The sequence below is a fragment of the Macaca nemestrina genome, chromosome 11 (assembly GCF_043159975.1).
Source record: "Macaca nemestrina isolate mMacNem1 chromosome 11, mMacNem.hap1, whole genome shotgun sequence".
Lineage (NCBI taxonomy): Eukaryota > Metazoa > Chordata > Mammalia > Primates > Cercopithecidae > Macaca > Macaca nemestrina.
The window spans coordinates 75,308,303-75,326,439 of NC_092135.1; the positions used below are offsets into that span (position 1 = coordinate 75,308,303).

The window sequence follows — 18,137 nt, forward strand, 5'->3', positions numbered from 1 at the left end:
AGAGTGCAAGTTTCTTGTGGACTATAAAAAGTTGACTGTAGGTAGTTAAATGTATATTTGGTTTACCATATAGTTGAAGCTGTTTAATTCATAATGGAATTCTGTCATTCAAAAATATTTGTAGCTATTGGTAAGAAGCCCAGTAGATTTTATAATAAACCATCATGAAAGTTCTGCGTATATATGGAAGAAAGAATTATTTTCTCAGAACAGAGAGAAACTGCACTGAGATTCAAAGGCTGAGCAGCATATTTGCCTCAGGTTCAGAGAGCTGTGGTAACATACATTTTAATGTATGGTATTTGTGGGAGGCCTCTAATTTTCCTCCATCTCTGATTCCTGATTTCATCTGCCTATCCCATGGGTGCCTGTGAAGGTTCTTGTGTGTTGTGTGTGTGTGTATAATGTATATAATATACATATATGATGAATGTATTATATATATCTGGATATATTATATATAATATTTTGTGTTTTGTGAAATATGCAGTGTTATTTAGTGTGTATATTTTTGATTCCCTTAAATGCTGTTTTACTATGGATTTTATTGTTTCTCCTTTGTTTTACCACTGTCTTAAACATTTCTTCATGTTTCTGTATGCATATCTATTCAACTTACTGCTTTTGATTACTGCATTAATATTTCATAGAATGCATTTTCCACTTTACTTATCTGCTTCTCTAGTGATGCCTCCAGCTACTCTTACAAACAATGCTCCAGGGGATATATCAAATGTGTTCCCTTATGGAATTGTATATGAATTTCATTGGCTATATATACCCAGGAGTTGTATAGTTGGGTCATAGAATTGGCATTACCTATGAAAGCTTAGTATGTGATTACTCTGTGGAGTGGCTTACGAGTATGCATGTGGGTCCCTTTTCTTCATGTTCTTCTTAACAGGTTTCTGTGTTCTCAAATCTCATATTTAAGCCACTTTACATTATCACACTGCTAAGAATTAGCACACTGATTAATAACTTATTATATCACAGGGTCACATTTTTATTCTGGCAACTAGAGCTGGAAAAACTTACAATGGGGATATTGAGGGAAGATTGAAATTCTTGTTGAAGTTTAAAGTGTTGCATGATAATGTGCAAGAAGGCTCACTGTCTAGGGGACACAGATTATTACCTTGTTGACCCATCTAGAAACAAGCCCCCCCCTTTTTTTTATTATACTTTAAGTTCTAGGGTACATGTGCACAATGTGCAGTTTTGTTACATATGTATACATGTGCCATGTTGGTGTGCTGCACCCATTAACTCGTCATTTACATTAGGTATATCCCCTAATGCTATCCTTCCCCACTCCCCCCTCACCACAATAGGCCCCAGTGTGTGATGTTCCCCTTCCTGTGTCCAAGTGATCTCATTGTTCAGTTCCCACCTATGAGTGAGAACACGCGGTGTTTGGTTTTCTGTTCTTGTGATAGTTTGCTAAGAATGATGGTTTCTAACTGGATCCATGTCCCTACAAAGGACACGAACTCATCCTTTTTTATGGCTGCATACTATTCCATGGTGTATATGTGCCACATTTTCTTAATCCAGTCTGTCACTGGTGGACATTTGCGTTGATTCCAAGTCTTTGCTATTGTGAATAGTGCCGCAATAAACATATGTGTGCATGTGTCTTTATAGCAGCATGATTTGTCATCCTTTGGGTATATCCCTAGTAATGGGATGGCTGGGTCAAATGGTATTTCTAGTTCTAGATCCTTGAGGAATCACCATACTGTCTTCCACAATGATTGAACTAGTTTACAGTCCCACCAACAGTGTAAAAGTGTTCCTATTTCTCCACATCCTCTGCAGCACCTGTTGTTTCCTGACTTTTTAATGATTGCCATTCTAACTGGTGTGAGATGGTATCCCATTGTGGTTTTGATTTGCATTTCTCTGATGGCGAGTGATGATGAGCATTTTTTCATGTGTCTGTTGGCTGTATGAAAGTCTTCTTTTGAGAAGTGTCTGTTGAGATCCTTTGCCCACTTTTTGATCGGGTTTTTTTTTTTTTTTTTCTTGTAAATTTATTTGAGTTCTTTGTAGGTTCTGGATATTAGCCTTTTGTCAGATGAGTAGATTGCAAAAATTTTCTCCCATGCTGTAGGTTGCCTGTTCATGCTGATGGTAGTTTCTTTTGCTGTGCAGAAGCTCTTTAGTTTAATTAGATCTCATTTGTCAATTTTGGCTTTTGTTGCCATTGCTTTTGGTGTTTTAGACATGAAGTCCTTGCCCATGCCTATGTCCTGAATGGTATTACCTAGGTTTTCTTCTAGGGTTTTTATGGTTTTAGGTCTAACATTTAAGTCTCTAATCCATCTTGAATTAATTTTTGTATAAGGAGTAAGGAAAGGATCCAGTTTCAGCTTTCTACTTATGGCTATCCAATTTTCCCAGCAGCATTTATTAAATAGGGAATCCTTTCCCCATTTCTTGTTTTTGTCAGGTTTGTCAAAGATCAGATGGCTGTAGATGTGTGGTATTATTTCTGAGGACTCTGTTCTGTTCCATTGGTCTATATCTCTGTTTTGGTACCGGTACCATGCTGTTTTGGTTACTGTAGCCTTGTAGTATAGTTTGAAGTCAGGTAGCGTGATGCCTCCAGCTTTGTTCTTTTGGCTTAGGATTGTGTTGGCAATGCAGGCTCTTTTTTGGTTTCATATGAACTTTAAAGCAGTTTTTTCCAATTCTGTGAAGAAAGTCATTGGTAGCTTAATGGCATTGAATCTATAAATTACCTTGGGCAGTATGGCCATTTTCATGATATTGATTCTTCCTATCCATGAGCATGGTATGTTCTTCCATTTGTTTGTGTCCTCTTTTATTTCACTGAGCAGTGGCTTGTAGTTCTCCTTGAAGAGGTCCTTTGCGTCCCTTGTAAGTTGGATTCCTAGGTATTTTATTCTCTTTGAAGCTATTGTGAATGGGAGTTCATTCATGATTTGGCTCTCTGTTACTGGTGTATAAGAATGCTTATGATTTTTGCACATTGATTTTGTATCCTGAGACTTTGCTGAAGTTGCTTATCAGCTTAAGGAGATATTGGGCTGAGACGATGGGGTTTTCTAAATATACAATCATGTCATCTGCAAACAGGGACAATTTGACTACTTCTTTTCCTAACTGAATACCCTTTATTTCTTTCTCTTGCCTAATTGCCCTAGCCAGAACTTCCAACACTATGTTGAATAGGAGTGGTGAGAGAGAACAAAGCCTTCAAGAAATATGGGATTATGTGAAAAGACCAAATCTACGTCTGATTGGTGCGCCTGAAAGTGATGGGGAAAATGGAACCAAGTTGGAAAACACTCTGCAGGATATCATCCAGGAGAACTTCCCCAACCTAGTAAGGCAGGCCAACATTCAAATTCAGGAAATACAGAGAGCGCTACAAAGATACTCCTCGAGAAGAGGAACTCCAAAACACATAATTGTCAGAATCACCAAAGTTGAAATGAAGGAAAAAATATTAAGGGCAGCCAGAGAGAAAGGTTAGGTTACCCACAAAGGGAAGCCCATTAGACTATCAGCAGATCTCTTTGCAGAAACTCTACAAGCCAGAAGAGAGTGGGGGCCAATATTCAACATTCTTAAAGAAAAGAATTTTCAACCCAGAATTTCATATCCAGCCAAACTTAAGTTTCATAAGTGAAGGAGAAGTAAAATCCGTTAGAGACAAGCAAATGCTTAGAGATTTTGTCACCGCCAGGCCTGCCCTACAAGAGATCCTGGAGGAAGCACTAAACATAGAAAGGAACAACCAGTACCAGCCATTGCAAAACCATGCCAAAATGTAAAGACCATTGACGCTAGGAAGAAACTGCATCAACTAGCAAGCAAAATAACCAGCTAATATCATAATCACAGGATCAAGTTCACACATAACAATATTAACCTTAAATGTAAATGGACTAAATGGTCCAATTAAAAGACACAGACTGGCAAATGGGATAAAGAGTCAAGACCCATCAGTTTGCTGTATTCAGGAGACCCATCTCATATGCAGAGACACACATAGACTCAAAATAAAGGGATGGAGAAAGATCTACCAAGCAAATGGAGAACCAAAAAAAGCAGGGGTGGCAATCCTAGTCTCTGATAAAACAGACTTTAAACCATCAAAGATCAAAAGAGACAAAGAAGGCCATTACATAATGGTAAAGGGATCAATTCATCAGGAAGAGCTAACTATCCTAAATATATATGCACCCAATACAGGAGCACCCAGATTCATAAAGCAAGTCCTTAGAGACTTACAGAGAGACTTAGACACCCATACAATAATAATGGGAGACTTTAACACCCCACTGTCAACATTAGACAGATCAATGAGACAGCAAGTTAACAAGGATATCCAGGAATTGAACTCATCTCTGCACCAAGCGAACCTAATAGTCATCTACAGAACTCTCCACCCCAAATCAACAGAATATACATTCTTCTCAGCACCACATTGCACTTATTCCAAAATTGACCACATAGTTGGAAGTAAAGCACTCCTCAGCAAATGTAAAGGAACAGAAATTATAACAAACTGTCTCTCAGACCACAGTGCAATCAAACTAGAACTCAGGACTAAGAAACTCAATCAGAACCGCTCAACTACATGGAAACTGAACAACCTGCTCCTGAATGACTACTGGATACATAACAAAATGAAGGCAGAAATAAAGATGTTCTTTGAAACCAATGAGAACAAAGATACAACATACCAGAATCTCTGGGACACATTTAAAGCAGTGTGTAGAGGGAAATTTATAGCACTAAATGCCCATGAGAGAAAGCAGGAAAGATCTAAAATGGACACCCTAACATCACAATTAAAAGAACTAGAGAAGCAAGAGCAAACACATTCAAAAGCTAGCAGAAGGCAGGAAATAACTAAGATCAGAGCAGAACTGAAGGAGATAGAGACACAAAAAACCCTCCAAAAAATCAATGAATCCAGGAGCTGGTTTTTTGAAAAGATCAACAAAATGGATAGACCGCTAGCAAGACTAATAAAGAAGAAAAGAGAGAAGAATCAAATAGATGCAATAAAAAATGATAAAAGGGATATCACCACCGACCCCACAGAAATACAAACTACCATCAGAGAATACTATAAACACCTCTACACAAATAAACTAGAAAACCTAGAAGAAATGGATAATTTCCTGGACACTTACACTCTCCCAAGACTAAACCAGGAAGAAGTTGAATCCCTGAATAGACCAATAGCAGGCTCTGAAATTGAGGCAATAATTAATAGCCTACCCACCAAAAAAAGTCCAGGACCAGACGGATTCACAGCCGAATTCTACCAGAGGTACAAGGAGGAGCTGGTACCATTCCTTCTGAAACTATTCCAATCAATAGAAAAAGAGGGAATCCTCCCTAACTCATTTTACGAGGCCAATATCATCCTGATACCAAAGCCTGGCAGACACAACAAAAAAAGAGAATTTTAGACCAATATCCCTGATGAGCATCGATGCAAAAATCCTCAATAAAATACTGGAAAACTGAATCCAGCAGCACATCAGAAAGCTCATCCACCGTGATCAAGTGGGCTTCATCCCTGGGATGCAGGGCTGGTTCAACATATGCAAATCAATAAACGTAATCCAGCATATAAGCAGAACCAAGGACAAAAACCACATGATTATCTCAATAGATACAGAAAAGGCCTTTGACAAAATCAATAGCCCTTTATGCTAAAAACTCTCAATAAATTCGGTATTGATGGAACGTATCTCAAAATAATAAGAACTATTTATGACAAACCCACAACCAATAGCATACTGAATGGGCAAAAACTGGAAGCGTTCCCTTTGAAAACTGGCACAAGACAGGGATGCCCTCTCTCACCACTCCTATTCAACATAGAAACAAGATCTTATCAGAGTCCTCAAGTTGATTACATTTAGGTAGTCTTACTGCCCTCGCCAGTTACCAAAGTTAATTAACAAGCCATTAAACTAATTCATGATGAAAAGTAAAATTATAGATCCTTTTGGCCATTTCATTTGGCCTTTTTCTCTCTAGGAAATCACAGTATTATCAGATGAAGGTAGCTTTGTGAGTTTTATTTCAGGGCAAGAGGAAATATTGATTTGAAGAGTGAAGCATCTTTTATTAGAATTTTGATTATTGGAATTTTTTCAGAAAAACTTCTAAAAAAAGTTATTAGATAGCTGAACTTTTACAGTTGTCAACCCAGAATGAAAGTAGGCTAAATCATTTTTTCCTTTTCCTTATTTTCTAGTGAAAAATATTGTGATTATTATGATTAGAAATAGCAATGTAGAAATCATGCATATATGTCAGGATGCTTACAGTTTGTTACTAATAGAGGAATAGTAATCTGACAACCAGTCTGTAAACGGAGACTTCAAAGTGAAAATTTCCCATTTTAGGAATAAAGAAACTCTTCATGGTTTTTATAATAGTAAGGCTAAATCTAAATATTTCACCTAAATATTTCACAGCCCTGGAAAATTCTAAATACTGAATATGTACATCATGAATATATCATGGGAGAATACTGCCACCTTGTGCATATGGGATGCTATTTTATGCCTCCATTTTCTTTTGTTACACCAGCTAATACTGTGTGCTTTTTCACTGTTTGGTACTGTAGTTAGATGTGTAAATGTGTAAAACATTTATTTTTTTATGCAGTAAAATCAAGCCACCTAGTCTTTCGGCAGGAGGAGGTGTCGTGTGTGTGTGTGTGTTTTTTTTTTCTGAGACGGAGTCTTGTTCTGTCACCTAGGCTGGAGTGCAATGGTGTGATCTCGGCTCACTGCAACCTCCGCCTCCCGGGTTCAAGCGATTCTCCTGCCTCAGCCTCCTGAGTATCTGGGACTACAGGCATGCGCCACCACACCCAGCTGATTTTTTTTTTTTTTAATTTTTAATAGAGACGGGGTTTCACTATGTTAGCCAGGATGGTCTCCATCTCCTGACCTTGTGATCTGCCCACCTCGCCCTCCCAAAGTGCTGGGATTACAGGCGTGAGCCCCTGTGCCTGGCCTGGTCTTGTTTTTTTTTAAAAGATGTTAAATCTGGTATAGTTAGCTCTAAGAATTGGAATGTCTGAGAGATCATACTGGCTAATTGACCTCTGGGGTTAGTTGAGAATTGGATTCTTTTATTTGAATCTTATGAAAAGTTGTTGATTCTTTAATCATTCTTCATTTTAGTGCTTGCAGTACTTTGGGGTTATTCTGAATGGCAGAATTCATTACCCTATTGGAGGTGTAGGGAATTTGGCTTCTGACACAAACATATCCCTTGATTTTTAAACGTTTTCCTTCAGGTCAAGTGCAGACGAATGACTACAACACAGGGTGAGCATCCCTAATTTGAAAATCTAAAATCCAGAATGTTCCAACGTTGGAAACTTTTTGAACACTGCCATGAGATAGTGATTCCTTTGCTTCCTGATAGTTCAGTGTATACAAACTTTGTTTCATGCACAGAACCATTAAAAATATTGTATACAGTTACCTTCAGGCTAAGTGGTAAGATGTGTATGAAACATAAATTTTGTGTTTAGGCTTGGGTCCAATCCCCAAGAAGTCTCATTGTGTATTCCAGAATCTGAAAAAAGTCTGAAATCGGAAACACTTCTGGTCCCAAGCATTTTGGATAAAGGATACTCAGCTTATAATAACATATAATAGTTTCTTTTTTTTTTTTTTTGAGACGGAGTCTCGCTCTGTCGCCCAGGCTGGAGTGCCAGGCTGGAGTGCGGTGGCGCGATCTCGGCTCACCACAAGCTCCGCCTCCCGGGTTCACGCCATTCTCCTGCTTCAGCCTTCCTAGAAGCTGGGACTACAGGCGCCCGCCACCACGCCCGGCTAATTTTTTTTTTTTGTATTTTTAGTAGAGACGGGGTTTCACCGTGTTCGCCAGGATGGTCTTGATCTCCTGACCTCGTGATCTGCCCGCCTCGGCCTCCCAAAGTGCTGGGATTACAGGCGTGAGCCACCGCGCCCGGCCCAATAGTTTCTTGAAACACTATTGATGTGAAGAAAAAAATGAGTTATTTCAAATATTCTGGTTTTCTGAGAGCCTGACTTAGATGGGTTTCAGATATTATTGCCTGTCTGAAGAGGAAGAATTGTGAGACTGGAAGTCAGCCTTTGGATACTCACAACTAACTTAGCTGTGTGGCCAGGGATGCTTCCCTGGGTAGTTTCTTTATCTGAAAAATGAGCAATTGAACTAGGTGGGTTCTGAGGATCTTTTTAGTTTTCGAATTCTGTGACCATGTAAAGTTTTATTCTAATTTTAAAATGTTATGCTGTAATGCCCTTCAAAATACTTATTATACTCTTATTTATAAGAAGTTATTTAAAAATTTAATCATATAGTTGTACTTAACTATCAGAGTATATACTAGTAATTTCGGGGGGGGGGGTTGGAATATGTGTACAAAAAAGTATAAAACCAGAAGCCTGGAAAATTTACCTGTCTTTTATTTAACACCTGGGGTACTTGAAGATATCAAAAGATTGGTTTGGGGGTAATCTAGATTTTAATTGTATACTATTTATACTTTGTAATCCTGTTTGGGGCACAAATGCATTCCAAATGCCTACATTCGACTTCTGAGAGGACTCCAAAAGTTGTTACAAATATAGTAAAGTCCATTTTATAAGCCCAATTTTATGACTGGGATGAAAAGAGAGAAAAAGGTACCTACAGTTGAAAATTTGGAAGTTCTTTAGGATATTACCCAACTTGAAAATGTAAGGCCAAAGACTCTTCAGGATGTAAAACCCTTCATTTTATAGTGTATAACAGCAGATCTTTCCTGCTCATCTTGATTCATTTCCTCATGAAGTGCTAAGAATGAACCCATGTGACCAAGTTTAGCTTTTTACTTTGGGGTCATCTGGGAACAATTTTTTAAATTCTAGGGATAATTAGGCCGGGCGCGGTGGCTCAAGCCTGTAATCCCAGCACTTTGGGAGGCCGAGACGGGTGGATCACTAGGTCAGGAGATCGAGACCATCCTGGCTAACACAGTGAAACCCCGTCTCTACTAAAAAAGACAAAAAACTAGCTGGGCGAGGTGGCGGGCGCCTGTAGTCCCAGCTACTCAGGAGGCTGAGACAGGAGAATGGCCCGAACCCGGGAGGCGGAGCTTGCAGTGAGCTGAGACCCGGCCACTACACTCCAGCCTGGGCGACAGAGCGAGACTCCGTCTCAAAAAAAAAAAAAAAAAAAAAAATTCTAGGGATAATTTTAAGGAAAATGATTTTCATTGTTAAGCTACATAAACATGCCAAATTCAACCTCTGTACTGAAATTATTTCCCTGTGCCTTGCCTTGAGATTTTTGCATTTATTTTGTGTAATACCAAATTACTATTTTGTAAAGAACAGAATTATAATAAATGTTGAAATTCACTAATAAAATGCAATCACATAAAATCTATGCACATTATAAGCCATTAAAGATGTTAATGTGTTAAAATATATATTTACCCTTCTGATTATTGAAATATAAGAAAATACTAAGTAAATTATACTTCATAAAAGTGGAGATAATTTAATCATGAAAAAAAAGTGGAAAATATCCTAATCTGTTTTTAGAATGTGAAAAATCTTAGGTTCAATCCCAAGTGTTGGCACCAAAACAAAAAAAAGTAAAATCTTAAGAAAATGAGTGTGTCACCGGTAACATTAGTCGTGATGTTTTTCCATAGAGATTTTTCCAAAAGCTCCCTTCCAAAACCTCCCTCTGCAATGAGGTAGGAATGTTATGGGATTAGAAAAAATATTTGGTGTTAGTTTATAACTGACTAATCTAGAAATCCAGTCTCTGGATTGATACTCTTCAGATATTTTGAAGTTCTTGTAGAGGGACTGTAGCTTTTATTAATAGCAAATCATAGTTGTAAACAGAGCATTCCTAGTTTCTTTGTCTTAATTTTATGTATAGACGGAGATTTCAGTTCATAATTAATTACCTGTATCTGGTTCAGTTGTATTATGTTCATGTTCATTTGTTTGAAAAGCCTTTGAACTAGAACAAGAATTATGATTGTAATAAAAAAAACTTGCTTGTTTCTTCTTTCTTGAGAATTACAGAGAATAAGAAGAACGCTTTGTAATGAGTGCATCTTTGTTTATTTTGAAATTTTAATGCAGCAGATAACTTTCAAGATAGAAAAATGTTTTTGTTAAATTATTTGCGTCATAAACTGCATAGTTAAATTTGTGGTAAGAAGACTCACCACCCATTTATTTCAGTAGCCAAGATCAAACTAGGGTAGTTTGCCAAAACATGTAATAAAAAGTGATGCAGTACTTCAGCGTGATTGCTTATTATGTTCTCTACAGGTCCAGACCTATCTATTCTTACATGATGTGAAAAATTGAATGATTCAGCCATTGATTTTGATAAATAAGGATTTTTACAGCTATGAAATATTGGTGTTTTGGAAATTAAAAATAGCATGTTATTTTGGAATTTTGAAAATGGGTATAACCATTAACTGTTACAATATGTAGGTCAAGGTAGAGATTGGTAGTTATATGGAATTTGAAGGATTTAGAATGTAAACCCAGCACTGAGATTTTTTTTTTTTTTTTTTTTTTTTTTTTTTTTTTTTTTTTTTTGAGACGGAGTCTCGCTCTGTCGCCCAGGCTGGAGTGCAGTGGCGCGATCTCGGCTCACTGCAAGCTCCGCCTCCCGGGTTCACGCCATTCTCCTGCCTCAGCCTCCCGAGCAGCTGGGACTACAGGCGCCCACAACCACGCCCGGCTAATTTTTTGTATTTTTTTTAGTAGAGACGGGGTTTCACCGTGGTCTCAATCTCCTGACCTTGTGATCCGCCCGCCTCGGCCTCCCAAAGTGCTGGGATTACAGGCGTGAGCCACCGCGCCCGGCAGCACTGAGATTTTTAACTTACTTTATTGTGTCTATTGCCAGCCAATCTACTTGGTAAGTTGGTCTTTTTTAAAAATCATAGCAGAAGATTAGTAATTATGATTTTTTTCTCATATGTGTAAAATTGTGTTTCCTTAGTTTTAATTGCAAAACTGTTTAGGTCATTCTACAATGTAAACCCAATAACATGTACAAAATGAGACATTTATATTTTAAACTTATCTTCTTCCTTTTTGCAACTTTTTATTTCTTCCTTTGAATGCATTAAATTTATTGGTTGTAGCCCTCTGTGAAGCAGGTGCTGCTCATCAGAGTGATTCTATATTCAGAAATATTAGTATATGGACATTTTAACATGTGCTAATTTTATTTAACCTTATACAATTAGTGGGCATAAGGTGCTTTAGATGATTGTGAGTTAATAATCAATGATATACTATACAGTTTTAAGATGTTTAGCATTGGTCTCATTTATATATTTTTTCTTCTCACTAGGCAAGAAGTTATGAAATGGAATGGATGGGGATATAATGATTCTAAATTCATCTTCAATAAGAAGGGCCAAATTGAGTTGACTGGGAAAAGGTAACCCTGGTTTATTTCTTCTTTTGTTACTTCTTTAATTCTTTCTATGAAAAATTTTAAACACACTTGAAAATATGATTTCTCCCTGAGTTTAAACATTATCAACATTTTGCTATAACTGCTTTTTTTCCCCTGGTAATATTTCAAATTCTGATGTTGTCATGTCACCTCTAAATATATGCATATGTGTGTATGTGTATATATATATTTTATGTCTTAAAAAATAAGGACCTAATATAAACAATTATATAATAATATTATATATCCAAAAATAGCAAAAATTTTTTATCTAGTTATCCAGTTCATATTCATGTTCTCCAGTTGTCTCACAAACATCTTTTATAGGTAGTTTATTTGTGTCAGGATCCAAATAATGTCTATAAGCCACCCACCACCCAATCCCCATGCCATTCAATTTTTTGAAAGCAGCTTCATATTTAAATCTGGTAATTTACGTTGGAGTGTGGGTTATTATGAAAGGTGAACGATTTTAGGTCTGTGTGAATATAAATAGTATTGTAAAAAATTAGTTTCTGAGATAAATTAGGAAAGAAGTGATAGAGAAAGATCAGTCATTTTTGTGATAGCTTTCCTGTATCTGAAATGTGGTTATTTGCTGATAAGAATTACAAAGTATATTTGTTCAATCATACCTCAGTAAAACTGGAAAAAATATTAAAAAGAATTCTAAAGGATATTTCTGTTATTCCTATTTGTTCTAGATGTGGTCAGAATTGTAAAATAAGTTCTTTGTTGGTTTTAAGCAATACTGCCCTTGCCAAAGCTCTGTTTTTGGTTTGTCTGTTGAATTTTGATACAACATTTGAAAGGGCAGTGAGTACAAATATGTAATACTTGAATGCTGGAACCAAAAATAACAAGAAATTGAGACTAAGTAAAAAATTGGATCAGATATATTACGAGTCTATTCCAGTATTGTACTCTGATTTAATATCTATTGGACATTACTATACTTAAGTTAATGTTTTTAAAACATATGCTATATCAATATATTAAAATGTCAACAAAGTAAGTTTCATTCCTTAGGAGAAGTTATTTATTTCCTTTTCAGTGCAATGTATTAATAATTTTTCTATTTTTCTGACATTAATATTTTGTACCTAAAATAAAATCTCAGGAATAGTAATTTGAAAGTAATTTTAATCAAGGTATGAAGAGGTACATTTGACATTAGTTTTTTTTTATTAGGAAAATAAATATTATCTGTGTTCTCATTCCCATCCTTAAGTGTGATTGGGTAGCATGCAATGGAAGCTTAGTTGAGAAATTGTGTAATTCAGGTAGAAGGGATTTCTGGTTAAAATTAAATTTACCAGTGTTCTAAATGTTGAATCTTTTATGTTTTATTTAAATAGAATAATGTCTGATATAGTAGAAACATCGATGTAGAGATTGGCTTTTCAAAGTCTTCTGGAGGAAAAAAAACGAATCTTCTGAATTTAGAAACCCAAATTTCTCTCTTCTCGGACACTGCTCTCATTTCTCTTTCTCTTTTTCTCTCTTTGTGTTTGGATCTTGAAGGTACACAGCATTTCTGTTTTATGGAGCAGGGTAGATGGTCACTTGTATTTCAGCAAAGTCTTCTGTACAGTACTGTAGGCCATGTAGTGGTTTATATGAGAAAGGGTGTGTGTGTGTGTGTGTGTGTGTGTGTGTGTGTGTGAAATGAATGATTAGTCATAAAACATCACAGGTAACTATGCCTTAGTGGGTCCCATGGGTTCAGGATCTCGTTCTTATTTTGGGTGTTCTGGCACCTGATTTGTCAGTTTCCTGGAAGAGATGAGGCTGTAGGGGTCTGACACATGCCACACTTCTAAGAGACTGATTTAAAAAATTAGAACCTCGGTGTATTCAATTATGGTTAGATTATTCCTTTTTCAGGGTGTGGAATACATGTTAGTGCCCTTTCTGATGTTAGGGTATCTAGAGAACAACATTTGCAACTTAGATATTATTTGGAGAGCATACATTCAGAACAAAGGAGATTTGATCGTCTTGATGGAGATATTTATATAGGCTGTGATAGAACCAGAGAATTTTTCTGTTGGTTTTAATGGGTTACTACCACTCCTACTGGAACGCATTCCTTAAAGGCCTCATTTTTTTGCATTGTTGACTCCTAAGTCTGAGTCCAGTGGGGGAGAGGGAGAATAAGGGTGCGTCTGACTGGAAGAGCCTGCAAGAGAGACCAGGAAAGTGAATATCTGGCAAATTTGCATTAGTGGAGGGTAGCTTTTGCCTTCCTCCAAGACTTACACAAAGGATAATTCCCCAGACATATAAATGGGATTTAGGTGCTCTGGGATTAAATATATACTAAACAAACAGTAACTAAAATGAAAAAGCAAAACAAAATTCAATTCCCATTTTGGTGGGAAGCACCAGTACCTTGTCACAGGGTCATAAACTGAGTTGAATTGAATCATAACTTTCTCTATGTCTAGTCTGTTTTCCTGAGAATAACTGGTGAATGAGTAGGTTTCTCTGATTTTTATCAGAAAACATTTACAAACACTCTTAAGATAATAATATCTACTATTTATTGAGTGCCTACTGAGTTGTCTTACAATAACCCTATCAAATGGATAGAGTTATCTTCTTAAAAATAATGAGGATGAGGAAAGTTAAGTAGCTTACCTGAAGTCGCCTGCTCAGTGGTAAATTGGGATTAAAAACCAGGTGTTTTTAAGCTTCATTCTTCTGCAGTTTCTATTATACTGTGCTTTTGAGTTACTTTTGCAGATAACTAAACTCATCCACTGTACTGATCTTGTTCTGTCTCCAAACCCTGGGAGCACTACGCTGTGTATACCAGCACAGTAGAGTTAGTCATATTATAAACATTTATCTTGCATCAAAAATTCCTATTGTTACTGTGAAAGGCAAAGGGCAGAAGCGTAAGAAGATTGTGATATTCCTGAAAGAGAAAATGGAATTCATGACTACAAAGGCTGAGTACAAGAAAACGCTGTTTGGCTGAACAGTATTGATTCACTCTTATTTATTAATAATATTAGAGTTAAGGACAATTTTTGACATTTTTTTGTAGAGACTTTCTATTCTGTCAGTGAGGTGGACTGAAATAATTCAGGCCTCTCGCCTTTTATAACCACATAGAAAAGTTGGATAAAATATCAGAAGAAAGAAATATAACAGAGCTGGAAAGAAAGAAAGGGAAATCCTACGTGCCAGAAACTAACAGTGATTATCAGTGAAAATTGATGAGGTGTGGGGTTCTCCTATTTCTGATCCAAAGAACATTGAAAAGAGATTTTTATGTGGAATGTAGTTGATTGTATGTATTTTGTGGGAGGGTAACTTTGACATTTCAAACCTAGGCATTAAGTTGTAAGCAATTATTAGAAGCTATTATAGAGTAACAGATTTTCCCCTATGTTAGGAGAAGGGTCTGAAATTTTTTTTCTGAGCAGTCTATCTTCTGAACAGATTTATAATTTATCAGTTTATAAATCTCTAGATTTATAACTTACCACTTTTATTCCTTCTAAGTATGGATGAATTTAGTCCTCCTGGGTTTAAGCAGCATAAGGCAATACTCTGGAGCCAATTCTATAGATTTTTTTTTCCTTCAGCTTTTAAGTTCTGGGGTACATGTGCAGGATGTGCAGGTTTGTTACTTAGCTAAACGTGTGCCATGGTGGTTTGCTACACAGATCAACCCATCACCTTGGTTATTAGGTTATTAGGCCCACTATCCATTAGCTATTTTTCCTGATGCTCTCCCTCCTTCCACCGCTCCCCCTGATGTGCCCCGGTGTATGTTGTTCCCCTCCCTGTGTTCATGTGTTCTCATTGTTCAGCTCCCACTTATAAGTGAGAACATGCGGTATTTGGTTTTCTGTTCCTGTGTGCATTTGCTGAGGATAATGGCTTCTAGCTCTATCCCTGTCCCTGCAAAGGACATGATTGTGTTCCTTTCTATGGCTGCATAGTATTCCATGGTGTATATGTACCATATTTTCTTTTCCAGTCAATCATTGATGGGCATTTGGGTTGATTCCATGTCTGTGCTATTGTGAATGGTGCTGCAATGAACATATGCATGCATGTATCTTTATAATAGAATGATTTATATTCCTTTGTGTATATACCCAGTAAGGGAATTGCTGGGTCAAATGGTATTTCTGCCTCTAGATCTTTGAGGAATCACCACACTGTCTTCTACAATGGTTGAACTAATTTATACTCCCACCACAGTGTAAAAGCGTTCCTTTATCTCTGCAATCTTGCCAGCATCTGTTGTTTCTGTACTTTTAAATAATCGCCATTCTAACTGGCTTTTGATTTGCATTTCTCTAATGATGAGTGATGCTGAGCTTTTTTTCATGTTTGTTGGCTGCATGAATGTCTTCTTTTGAGAAGTGTCTGTTCATGTCCTTTGCCCACTTTTTAATGGGGTTGGTTTTTTCTTGTAAATTTGTTTAAGTTCCTTGTAGACTCTGGATATTAGACCTTTGTCAGAGGCTCACATTGCAAAAATTTTCTCCCACTCTATAGGTTGTCTATTCACTCTGATGATAGTTTCTTTTGCTGTGCAGAAGTTCTTTAGTTTAATTAGATCCCATTTGTCAATTTTGGCTTTTGTTGCAATTGCTTTTGGCGTTTTCGTCATGAAATCTTTGCCCATGCCTGTGTTCTGAATGTTATTGCCTAGATTTTTTTCTGGGGTTTTTATAGTTTTGGATTTTACATTTAAGTCTCTAATCCATCTTGAGTTAATTTTTGTGTAAGATGTAAAGAAGGGGTATAGTTTCAATTTTCTGCATATGGCTAGCCAGTTCTCCCAGCACCATTTATTAAATAGGGAATCCTGTCCGGGCGCAGTGGCTCACGCCTGTAATCCCAGCACTTTGGGTGGCCGAGGTGGGTGGATCACCTGAGGTTGGGAGTTCGAGACCAGCCTGAACAACATGGAGAAACCCTGTCTCTACTAAAAATACAAAAATTAGCTGGGCATGGTGGCACATGCCTGTAATCCCAGCTACTTGGGAGGCTGAGGCAGGAGAATCACTTGAACCTGGGCGGTGGAGGTTGCGGTGAGCCAAGATTGCGCCATTGCACTCCAGCCTGGGCAACAAGAGTGAAACTCTCGTCTTAAAAAAAAAAAAAGGAATCCTTTCACCATTGCTTGTTTTTGTCAGGTTTGTTGAAGATCAGATGGCTGTAGGTATGCAGTCGTATTTCTGGGATGTCTGTTCTGTTCCATTGGTCTATGTGTCTGTTTTTGTGCCAGTACCATGATGTTTTGGTTACGGTAGCCTTGTAGTATAGTTGGAACTTGGGCAGTGTGATGCTTCCAGCTTTGTTCTTTTTGTGTAGGATTGTCTTGGCTATACAGGCTCTTTTTTGATTCCATATGAATTTTAAAATAGTTTTTTCTAATTCTGTGAAGAATGTCAATGGTAGTTTAATGGGAATAGCATTGAATCTATAAATTACTTTGGGTAGTATGGCCATTTTCACAATATTGATTCTTCCTATCCATGAGCATGAAATGTTTTTCCATTTGTTTGTATCTTCTCTGATTTCCCTGAGCAGTGATTTGTAGTTGTCCTTGAAGAGGTCCTTCACTTCCCTTGTTAGATGTATTCATGGGTGTTTTATTCTCTTTGTAGCAATTGTGAATGTGAGTTCATTCATGATTTGGCTCTCCTCTTGCCTGTTGTTGGTGTATAGGAATGCTAGTGATTTTTGCACATTGATTTTGTATCCTGAGACTTTGCTGAAGTTGCTTATCAGCTTCAGAAGCTTTTGGGCTGAGACAATGGGGGTTTCTAGATATAGGATCATGTCATCTGCAAACAGAAACAGTTTGACTTCCTCTCTTCCTATTTGAATTTTCTTTATTCCTTTCTCTTGCCTGATTGCCCTGGCCAGAACTTCCAATACTGTGTTGAATAGTAGTAGTGAGAGAAAGCATCCTTGTCTTGTGCCGGTTTTTGAGGAGAATGCTTCCAGCTTTTGCTCATTCAGGTATGATATTGACTATGAGTTTGTTATATATGGTTCTTATTATTTTGAGGTATGGTCCTTAAATACTTAGTTTATTGAGTTTTTAACATGAAGGATGTTGACTTTTATCTAAGGCCTTTTCTGTGTCCATTGAGATAATCATGTGGTTTTGTCTTTAGTTCTGTTTACATGATAAATTACATGTATTGATTTGCATATGTTGAACCAACTTTGATTGTGGTGGATAAGCTTTTTGATGTATTGCTGGATTCAGTTTGCCAGTATTTTATTGAGGATTTTTGCATTGATGTTCATCAGGGATACTGGCCTAAATTTTTCTTTTTTGTTGTTGTGTCTCTGCCAGGTTTTGGTATCAGGATGATGCTGGTCTCATAAAAGGAGTTAGGTAGCAGTCCCTCCTTTTCAATTTAGTTCCAGTAGAAATGGTACCAGCTCTTCTTTGTACCTCTAGTAGAATTCAACTGTAAATCTATCTGGCCCTGGGCTTTTTTTGGTTGGCAAGCAATTTATTACTATCTCATTTTCAGAACTCATTCTTGGTCTATTCAGGGATTCAGGTTCTTCCTGGTTCAATCTTGGGAGGGTGTTTATGTCCAGGAACTTACCCACTTTTTTCTAGATTTTCTAGTTCATAT

The 18,137-nt window shown here is 37.1% G+C and overlaps 1 protein-coding gene across 5 annotated transcripts in view; it reads left to right on the forward strand.

Moving 5' to 3' along the window:
• The window catches only part of LOC105483174 (alkylglycerone phosphate synthase), a 171,032-nt gene that overhangs the window by 22,125 nt on the left and 130,770 nt on the right, over positions 1–18,137 (forward strand). For all 5 annotated transcript variants that reach the window (XR_011609891.1, XM_011743862.2, XM_011743861.2 and 2 more), the window contains exon 2: positions 11,395–11,484. Coding sequence is in view for 4 of the 5 variants with exons in the window: in XM_011743862.2 (XP_011742164.2) it covers positions 11,395–11,484 (90 nt within the window). In the remaining variant the exon portion in view is untranslated. The remainder of the gene's footprint in view (positions 1–11,394; positions 11,485–18,137) is intronic.